Source organism: Harpegnathos saltator, unplaced genomic scaffold (assembly GCF_003227715.2).
Source record: "Harpegnathos saltator strain DR-91 unplaced genomic scaffold, Hsal_v8.6 scaffold33, whole genome shotgun sequence".
Taxonomy (NCBI): Eukaryota; Metazoa; Arthropoda; class Insecta; order Hymenoptera; family Formicidae; genus Harpegnathos; species Harpegnathos saltator.
In genome coordinates, this window is record NW_020230128.1 from 19,887 (window position 1) to 30,903 (window position 11,017).

General features: G+C 52.8%; 1 protein-coding gene across 1 annotated transcript; it reads right to left on the minus strand.

Moving 5' to 3' along the window:
* Positions 1 to 735: 735 nt before the first annotated feature.
* On the minus strand, positions 736 to 2,714 carry LOC105189487 (protein LIAT1). The gene is made up of 2 exons (XM_025300178.1): positions 2,388 to 2,714; positions 736 to 1,365 (listed from the first exon to the last, which is right to left on the minus strand). The coding sequence occupies exons 1-2, from the start codon at positions 2,712 to 2,714 to the stop codon at positions 736 to 738; spliced, it is 957 nt and encodes a 318-aa protein (XP_025155963.1).
* Between the last annotated feature and the right edge of the window lie 8,303 nt (positions 2,715 to 11,017).

Below are 11,017 nucleotides of genomic sequence, written 5' to 3' on the forward strand. Positions count from 1 at the left end.
TCACACAGTCCGTCGAGTGTGTGGAGATGCGGAACCTTATTTCCCGAACCGAACACATAGTCACGCTCCTCCGTGGGTTCGCCTAGAGGGCGTTCTCCCCGGTCGGTATTACCGACTTCGACGTTATAGAAATAAACTCGGCTTATAAAATTATAAAATAAACTTTGCTCGCTTTTTTAGACTTATCGCAGACGCCGGCCACTCGCACTCTATACCGTGTTCATGATGACGCTTCGGCTGTCGCTGCGCGCACAGGCGCTGACGGCGTTTATAACAAATAATAGATATTCTTCATATAATGATTAATAACAAAATCGTAAAATCCTCTTATGACTATCTTAATACTAACAATACAAAAATATATATATATATATATATGGCTATATATGATTATATAATAATATTTCTTTTATGTTCGCAGGTCGAGTCATCACAGGACTTCGTGGGATGCTTCTACAAATCAGGTAAGTATAAATAATGAACTAAACAAAACTAATATGAATCTTTTCCGATTATAGCAGGTACGTGTATTGCAAAGACTAGGTTTTACCGGGACTCGAGATCACATTCTTACCTTCTCTAAGCCCTCGAGGTCCTAACTAAAATTATATAATAATAAGCCTAGTCGCATAATAAACAAAAATATAACATAACTTTTGATCGGTTTCGTGCAGTCATTTATGACTGACCTCGAGATCCTTTGATCTCGTGATTACCTGATCTCTGTCTCGAGGTCTACTCGGGACCAGTCAGCCACTGCAGAAGAACTCGCCTGTCGTCGTCTTCGTTGTCGTTCCCTCCGGGTCGATGCTCCGGGTCCTCACCCTCGCATATCTGCTTCATGATCTCGGGGTCCTCGGGGTCCGGATACTCGTGGTCACTTCCCTCGGGGTCAGGATCCTTCGGGTCACGTCCCTCGAGGTCAGGATGATCCCTCTCTCGTGTCTCGAGATCCGGTTCTCGCACCTCGAGATCCCGTTGGTCCCGGTCACTCACCTCGAGATCCTGATGATCCCGATCCTGCATCTCGAGATCCTGGTGATCCCGTATGGTCCTCTCGAGGTCAGGATGGTCACTTACGGTCCTCTCCCGGTCCGGATGGTGCTGGTTGCTCCTCTCCTGGTGCGGTCGATCCTGGATGCTCCTCTCCAGGTCCGGATGGTCCTGGATGCTCCTTGCACGGTTCGGATGGTCCTGGCTTGGTCCTGGGCGTCTGGTTGGTGTTGTTAGATTTTTTAGTATGGTTAGGTTGTAACCGGACGCCGAGTCCTTCCTCGAGTCCGAGGGGTGAAGATTGCAGATCCACAAGGTATGGAATAAGGTTGGTCGCCACCCGTCCTCTTTGTTGTCGCACGGCGCAGCACTCTGCAGGGATGGACGGGGATCCCGAGATAAGCAACACCGCACTTCACAGTGTAATTCACTTTGTTTATTGTTCTGTTGGAATACACAAGGTCGACTACTTACGCCCGGTGGCGTCTATATGCTGCGGCGAGGGCGCACCCCGATCGCCGAGTCGATTTACGCAGTAACGTCGCGTTCACGGAGCGGCCCTTCACACGACCGGAGGTCTCGACGGTCTAGGACCAACTGTTTGTACGGACGGTGCTTGCGCGCCTTCCGCACTCTCAAACTCTCTCTCTCACTCCTCCTCTCTCTCTTTCGTTCCGTCGCTCTCTCCAATCGTGCCAAGTCCGCTTCCCCATCGCGGACGCTAACATACGCACGCATGCGCAGACGTCGGCAGTCGAGTAACATAAATCTTTCATAATATGATTATCAAAACAAAACATTCTTATAAAACTCTTATAAAATAATATAAACTTATATATATATATATCTACATGCTTAAATAATAATATGATCTTTTTCTGTTCCAGGTTTGACGGCAGCGCGGGACATCGTGGGACATCGTGAGACGTCGCGGGATGCCACCAAACACCGGTAAGTATAACAAAAACAAAACTTCTAAATGATTTCTTTCAGGTCACGGATCTCGTGGTCAACGGGCCTTCGAGATCTTTATCAGGTACGTCGTTCCAGGTAAGTATCTTACAATACGTAAACTAGGTAATGATCACGGGATCATAATGATCCTTGGTCTCGCAAAACAAAATAAAAGATTCTATAATGCCTAGTCGCTGGGTATAATAAACTAAAAACGATATTCTTAAATAACGGATCCTAAGTCACCTCGGGAGATCTCGGCCCGATTCGGTAGCCTAGTCGTGATCACCGATCGCTCGAGGTCACCGTAGGTGATCTCTTATGATCTCCACAGAGATCTCTCGCGGTCACCAGTGACTCGAGATCACCTTCGGTGATCTCCCGAGATCACTTAGGATATCTACAGTCTACTCCGAGTCGGCAAGCCATCTCATGATCACGTGCTGGTCGTGATCTGTACCTTCATCAGGATCCTCTGCATACTCGTCCTTTCGGCCTAGGTCCACTGGGTCAGGATCGCTGCTCCTCCGTTGACCTCGGTCCTCGGTGGTCAGGATCTCGGGGTCAGGATGATCCCTGGCAGGCGTCTCGGGGTCCGGCTGATCCCTTGTCGACATTTCGGGTTCATAAAGATCCCTCAGCATCATCTCGGGGTCAGGATGATCCCGGATAGACCCTTCGCGGTCCGGATGATCCCTGGAGGACGTCTCGGGGTCAGGATGATCCCGGACGTAGCTCTCACGGTCAGGATGACTCCTCAGCGACATCTCGCGGTCAGGGTCATCTCGACTAGGATCCTTTGATCCCAATGCTCGCCATTCCGGTGATTGGGTTGGTCTGGTTAGGTTAGGTTAGGTTAGGTTAGGTTAGGTTAGGTTTTTAGTTTTTTTTTTTTTAGTATGGTTAGTATGGTTAGGTTAGGTTAGGTTAGGTTAGGTTAGGTTAGGTTAGGTTGTAACCGGACCTCTAGTGAAGACTTAAGTGCGTCCCGTCTCGCGCCGCTTTCCTGTCGCCGCTCATGGACGCACCTGAGGATGATTGCAGGTTCGCGCTTCTTTAAGCACGGATCGTGGTCGCCACCCGTCCTAAACGGTGTGTATAACAGGACCCTGGAAGGTGGACGGGAACCCTCGAGGGCACTCACTGCACTTTTGATCGTTTCCAGTTTTTATTAGCGTTGCACTACACCTTCACGCAGCCGCCGCGTCGTCGCCTCGCGTCGCGTCTCTCGGGGTCTTCGAGCCGGCACGTCCGGTCCGCTCGAACGCTCGAAGCCAACTCCCCATATTTCCATTCCTCTCTCTCTCTCTCACTCTTCCATTCCTCTCTCTCTCTCTCTCTCACTCTTCCATTCCTCTCTCTCTCCCTCTCACTCTTCCATTCCTCTCTCTCTCTCTCTCTCACTCTTCCATTCCTCTCGCTCATTCACCCCGACGCGCCGGCGCAGACAGCTCACTTGCTTGTTTGGTACAATAAAATTCTTTTTCTTATACAAAATCTTTTCCTTAAGATTAACCTAAAATAAACAATCTTTTTCTTAAGATTAACATAAAATAAACGATCTTTTTCTTAAGCTGCTTCATAAAATCTTTTTCTTAAGATTAACACAAAATAAACAATCCTTTTCTTAAGCTGCTTCATAAATAAAATCTTTTTCTTAAGATTAACATAAAAAAACTCTTTCTTAGGATTATACGAAAAATAAATCTTTGCAAAACAAACTTTCTCACGATTGATACGCGTCTTATGACTAATTTTTTTCGTTTCCTTAAGTACGTTCTTTGGTTATGTTTAGTTTTTTCTCACTCTCTTCTTCTCAAGCATCCGCCGGTCCCTTGGGCTTCTGGGCCTCCTCGACCGGTATCTCCGGGGGGTCCGGTCCGTCACGTCCTGGCTCTCCCAGGTTCGGGCGCTTCCGGTCCGGTCCCTGGGTGTTCCTCCGCGGCTGGTCCGGTTCCGGAGGGCTCAGGACCGGCAGGTCCGGCTCTGGAGGTCTCTCGCGCGGCCGGTCCGGTTCCGGACGGCTCTCCCTCTGGGTCGCCATTTCTGTAATTGTATTAGTCAGTTCGGTTAGGGTTAGGTTAGGTTTTTTTTTAGTATGGTTAGGTTAGGTTAGGTTAGTTTTTTTTTTTTTTTAGTATGGTTAGGTTAGGTTAGGTTGTGACCGGACCCGGATCTGCGATGTTCGGATCCGACGTGGGACGAAGCGATGGTAGCTCGCTGTCCCGACCGTGCGCCTGATCCCTCTAACCGCTTCGTCTTCAGCTTTGCCCCCTCGGCACCCTTTCCTGTCGGTCGCCACCCTATTTTTGATTATCTCAGAAAGTGTCAGTGTCGGAGAACAGGGAAACTCCGAGTAGATGCCGGTGACTGGAGTCTGCCCGCCTGTTTTTCTTCCGTCACGGAGAACAGAGGAAAACTCCGGGAATCCCGCGACTAGACTCACAGTCGGGCAATGATCCGAAGAAACAGCTTCGCCGTCTCTGGACGATGCTCTCCGCAGCGCTGTGTGAATAGGAGGGTAGGTGGGTTTAGCAAAGACTCACTCTGTCCTAGTCTCCTCTGGATGAGCGCTCTCAACAGCTCCGTAGCTCCTTGTCTTTGTCTGCCTCGAGGCTTCCCGCTCGCTAGTGCTCGCTCGCTAGTGCTCGCTCGCGTCCGTCTCTCGAGCCGCTTCTCGCAACAATGCTCTGCTCTCACGCGAGATCGCGCGAGTTCCCCCCGTTGTCTCCCTGTTTTTCTCACCTCCCTCTCGGACGACCACTTTTTTCACGCGCTTTCCGTTGCGCAATCCTTTGTCCTCGCGTGACAATTTGCGTCGTAGGAACCTCGCGTGTTTTTGTCCTCGCGGTCGTCACCCTTCCCTCTGCCCCTCTCCCACCCGCGCCTACACCCGCGTACACACCCGTACGGCAAAACGCGCGCACGCGAGTTCGCCAATAGGAACGCGCGCTGAACAATTCCGCGCGTTCGCTCCAGTCTGAGGAAACGAGAACGATCGACGTGGGAACGCCGAGTACAAGGAAATGCACCATATCGAGACTAAACCGCGTCGACCATACTCGACCAGCTATGGCGAAGCACCAGACCATACGCGATGCGATATGGTACCGGGCTGAAAACCCCGGTATGGTCGAATTTCTTCCCGCTTCTCCACCGGCCGTCAGTCCGACGCGCCACCTCAATCTCAAGAGGCTTCTCCCTTTCACCGTGCGCGCTCGCACTTGGCGCGCCGTGGGAACGGCAACGAGGCCGGCACGGAAACATGCTCTAGGCAGCTCGCTCGCTCAAAATGGCGAGCGGTTAGCAGACCGGAGGCGGGTAGAAGGGAGTGCATGGCAAGTGGAAAATGGCCGGGTAGGCGGGAGAGTAGTGTTAGGAGGATGTCTGTACGCATATAAAGAGATGCGCTGATGCGAGAGGGTAACTCAGGGAGAAGAGGAGAAAGATACAGCCAGGCAAACGGCCTTGAGAATGCAAATAGATATTGCGAGGCATATATTGCGAGGCATTTAGCCCGAGGCTGGGCCCCTCAGAACTTTCGCTCATCATCGGAGAAGGAAGGTGGTAGGTGGGAAGGAAGGTAGTGTTAGACGTATACAGGAGCGGGTAGGAAGGTGGTGTTAGGCTAGGCAAGACTCCTCCGAACATGGGCTCATCATCGGAGTAAATTGGCAATGCGCCGCACTGTGCCACCCCACGACGAGCTACCGCTCAGCGCCAACAATCTCAACGCTATCCTTGCCAACCGCCGCTAACACGGCGCTGCTCTCTTAAACGCTTTGCGCGTTTGTACAAAAAGAGGCAAATCAAAAATGCAAAAATTAATGCGAAAAGAAACAATATGCGAAAATTGTAAGATTAATAACGCGGTCGACGTCTGTCCCTCTTCTCAACGAGGGAGAATTTCACTCTGCGCGTGGACGCGTGAATCTACATTTTCTCTCCTTTTTCCTCTATGTATGAATAATATTGAAACGATTAATAATTCATAATTAATAGTTAAATTTTTTTTCTTTTCCTTCTCCAATTTTCTCTCTTTATATTTTTTTTTATATTTCTATAATATTTTGAAGCAAACTAAAAATATACGAATCCGTTGTGAGAATAAGTCTACATGGATATATGTGTATACAACGGAACGACTTGTCATCCTCCTAAGACGCGCGCTCAATCGGAAGAAACGCGATTACTCACTCGCTTTTTCATCGCGCTGCTGCTTCTCTTGCAACCAGGGCGGCTGCACCATGCCCCCGCTCGTTCCCTGAGTCGAGGGAAATCCTGCTTAGACGTCGGGGTCGACTTCGCTCGCTCGAGCGTCTTCGCGACCCGCGACGATCGATTCGTCGACTAGAACTCTTACCGAGTCGCTAGATCTGGCCGACTCGTTGTCGGCATCCACCGGAACGTGTATTATTTCCGCCATTTCTGCAATGAAAGGAGGCGAAGACGAAACCGGCGGCGTAAGGGTGATCGAGACGATGGGAACGGACTTGGTTTCCGCTTGTCCGCTCGTCGAAACACCACAAGTAACAGCAGGCCCTGGCGCTGTGGCTGAGGAAGACACATTTCCGCCGATCAACCGGATCTGAGAGCTCATCGATGCCGATTTTGAGGCTTCCTCAATCCTCTCGGCAGCGCTCTTTATTCTCAGTCTGGCGGATGCTCCCTCGCCGACCTTGGAGGATGTATCCGGCTTCAATTCCCGGCTGGCGTCGCGTTTTTTCCGTTTTCGGCACGACGTTTGTCTTCTTCTTCTTCTCCTCGCGAACCCTCGTGTTAGCTTCGGTATCTCTCTCTTTATCGGAGGAATCCTTCAACATGCGGGTTCTCTTCCTCTTGGATAATTTATATTCTTTCGATTCTCTGGGGGTCCAGATTCTGTACTGGCCTCCCTTGTTTCTCGGTCGAGGAATCGTTTTAATATCTACGTACGGTTCCCCGCTCTTCTTCACACTGCTCACCGATGAAATCAATTCGGTGGCTGATTCGTCGCTTTCCATCTTGGAAACTGTAGCGACGCCTTCGCGAGCTGTAGCAAGGCCGACGGCGCTATGTCGCTCGGCCGCGGCTCGACTAGTAGACGGTTGAGGCGATTCGCCGTTGCTCAGGCGATCAGTCGCCGTTTTCTTGCCGTCGCGGAGGGTGTACGTAGTATTCAATCGTACACCAGGTAAGGCTGCTTTCGAGCCGATGCGTCCGGCGCTCGACGTCCGTTGAGAGGACGGAGGTTCGCCGACGCATTCTTGGGTAAGTGCGATTAGTTTTCTCATCGCTTCGAGTTGACGCCTCTTCCTCGAGGTTTGCTCTTCGATCTTGCGTAGATTCGAACGCAAAATTTCCCTCAGTTCGGTCTCTTGACGGCGAACAAGGTCCCTCTCTTCGGTGGCCTCGTTCGTCATTCTCACGAGGTCTTTCAGGGACTCGCTCCTGTCCGAACGATTTTTTATAAGAGAATTCTTTCTCTTTCCAGCTCCTCCCGTTCCCTTGTTGGACGACATGCTGCTTTCCTCCGAGGAACTCGGCCTAGGGAGGGAAAATCGTTTTCTCTGAGTACAACTAGCGGGCGACGGTTCCGCGGAGTCGAACGCGCGCATCGGATTCGCCGTCGAATCCGGAACTTTATGTACGGAGTCGGAGAAAAAATTGCAAATTGCTTGCACTTGCTTAGGACGTCGTCGACGACGGAATGGGACCTCGTCGTCCGAAGAGTGTGCATCATCCGGAAGTTCCGGGTCAAGATCGCTGTGCGCGCGTGTAATATCCGCGTGAAAAGCGCCCACGCAGAGTCTATCTCTGGAGAGTCGCGGATCTTGGCCCCCGCTGTTCACGGGCAGTTGGCCCGTGACCGCAGCAGCGGTTCGTTGGCACTCTTGGAGAGTCTGCGAAATTAACTCGACGAGTTGCCAATCAATGCGCAGTGCAGGGCTGCGGTAGGCGGCTCGAGCGACCGGCGCGTTATTCGCGCTCTCGGTCGTATCTTTCGCGCTGCGGCTAGGAGCCTTGGCGCTGTTGCCTATAGCCTCCGCGCTGTCGCACTCGCGTCGCGAAGAAACAGGGCGCGCCATCCTTCGAGGCGGCGTGCCTTCGCTAATTCGCTGCTTGGAAGTTGCTTGGGAAGGGTAGGTTAGTTTATGCGATGCTCTTGGTTTCTCCTCCGTAGAAAGCGTAGTATCCAGCCATCGCACCCGTTTCTTCTTCTTCTTCCTCTGCGCCTCTGCCGTAGCCTGGTTGGATGGAACGAATTGGGTAGATGAACCAGTCTCAGGTTTGTGCGCTCCGATTCCGATGGAAGCGACTTTCTCGCGAGGATAGCGAGGATTGTGAACGCGGAAACGCGAGGTGTCCAGAATCCTCGCGCGGGTACGCAAAGAATCCTCATTCTCCTGCGATGCCGCTTCATGAGTTTCCGGAGAGGCCGGAAGGTAGGTTCGGTTAGAAATTTTATCTTCTTCCCTGTCAACAGGTTCCGCTTCTTCCCCGTACTGTTGCGCTTCTTGGCTGCAACTGGCTACTCCTCTCGGATGCTTCGTCACGCGGTAGTGATCCGAATGAGTGCGTCCCGTTCCGGACGACGCGACAGCTACCGCGGTATTCGCGCGAGCACCCTCCCCGTCGAAGAGGGGCTTTTCACCGATGACCGAGCAGGATCGTATCGTTAGTTTAACTCCGCGATCCTTTTCGCCAAAAACGATACTCGCGGAAAAGGCTTTGAGGAAATCCATGCCGACGATTACGTAGGGCATGGACGCTTTGACTACGAAGAAGGAGTGATCGAATTCTATCGCGACCCCCGCGGTCCGATCGCGTTCTCAATTTGAGCAAGACCTTCTCCTTGCTCGTCGCGATCTTCTTGTCGAACGGCCCCGTGATGTCCACACGTTGAATTCGCACACTGGGAAAATATCCCGATCTTGGATTCGATCTGGTGCGAGATTTGGCCTCAGACTTGGCTGCTTCTTCGTACGCAGCTCTGCTTCGCGGAGGTGTGGATAGTGGTGGGGGCGCGGGATCGGCCCTCCTAGCGAGAAAATGCTCGAAATCTAGGAGGATGCTCTCGGGTACCACCGAGACGGCCGCCCCAGTGTCCAGCAGGGCCACCACCGGCCAAAGGCTCGACTCCCGCGCGATGTCGAGCCGCCAGGATGGCCGCTCTTCCCCGGTCCACCCCATAGAAATGGAGTGCTCTTCCGGCGCGAGGCTCTTCCGACGGGTCGCTGATTTGGTGACTGCACCCAGGGCCGATATCGGCCTGCCGCTCACCCGCTGTCGCCTACCCGCTCTCGATCCGTTTCCTCCTCCCGCGCGCGACGTTCCCGGAGAGGTCGCTCTCCGAGCGATCCGTCTCTCTCTTCGCGAGAATCTCTGTTGGTTGTTGTGCTTCTCGATGACTCGTAAGACACTCTGTCGCGCGGAGAAGGCGGCGAAGAGTGCGGGCGAGGCTGCGTCCGTTCGGAAGTTCGATCATCCCTCGATGAATCTCTAGTCCTATGTTCGTCCCTCGACCAAGTTGTCTCGTATCTCCTCTGCGGAGGCGATTCAGTGGGCCGGTCGTTCCTGTTCGGAGTGGTAGATCTGGCGCGAGGGAATGAGTAGCTAGACCCTTGACTCTGTAGCGACGGGAAAAATGGATATCGGCTTGTTTCCCTCGATGGGATGGTCTCCTTTTCCGGTTCCCTGAAGGAAACAGCCTGTGCCTCGAAGAAGTCTCTCCGAGCTCTCATTCTCTGCGAGGCGGTTAATTCGGCGAGATCCATTTCGTCGAGTAGCTCGACGAGGTCGGCGACACTGCTCGTTTTGAACTTTTTAATTTCGCTCTCGACAGTAGAGTCGAAGTGAGCGGCGATCGCCCTGACGAAGTCTCTCTCCGGCAGGGGATGGTCGGTTAGTCTAGACTCCATGTACGTCTTCTGCACGTAGCACGCCATGGAACCGTGCTCCTTGGGCGCGTATCGGCCCAGGTAGATATTTTGGCAGAGCATGTGCTGCCTGGTCGGCCCCCAATATTTGCGTCTGAACGCTTCCCTCGCGATGGGCCACCGCTCGTGAGCGGAGATGGCCCACCACGCGGCGGCATCCCCGGTGAGACAGTTGCCGAAGTAATAGAGAGTCTCGTCGTTGTCGAATCCCTCGTGGCGGGTGATTCTCTCGAATTTATCCAGCATCACGATCGGATGCGTTCTGTCTCCATACCGGAGAATTTTATTCCCGCCAAGAGGTCGAGAGACCCGCCGGAGCGGTGATGAATAATCCTGGTCGTCGTCGTCTGTACAGGCGGGGGCGTCGGAAGAGATCTCGCTTCGTCCATCGCTGCTGCACGCGCGTTTACGTCTCCTCCCTCTCCGGCCGACGATCGCGACTCTCGGTGGGACCGTCCCGGTCGACCGACACGGATCTCCGCCTCGCGACGAGGCTAGTCGAGGCCTCGCTGATCGCACCGGATTCCCCGTCCACGGGCTCGCGCGCCGTCGAATCCATCTCGCGCTCGATGGGCCGAAAGACTCTACCCGATCGCGTGTGCGACTCCATCGTCGGCGGGTTGGGGCCAGGGGGTGGAGTCCTCAGTACGCGACCCGAACTCCGAAGAGCCCCTGGACCGGCGGAGTTTCCTCCGCGCTTAATTCACCGGTACCCACCGGCTGCATCCCGACACGACGCGACCCCGTATTCCGTCTCAATCTCTCTCCGTCCGAAACCCAATCTCACTCTACGAATAGGTGAGAGATCGCCGCGAACACGATTTTCCTTCGAGTCCAGGTACCGCGCGCGCGCTCGAGGAAGACGAAGAGAGAGAAACCCCCGAGGGATGGGAAGGTAGGTTCGGTTAGACGAGGAAGAAAACGCGCTTCCTGCGAGCGTTGACGCTTTCCCATACGTATGTATCGATATGAGAAAAACATATATATAAGTATGAAAACAAATATATATATATGAATCAAAACCAAAAATATATATAAATATATAAAAAATCATATATATTTCCGTGCACGAAAGAAGATATCTGTCGCCCGCTCAGACCAGTGCCTACGACAGCTTTTTACTCGCGCGCGACTGTAACTTCCAGTACGAA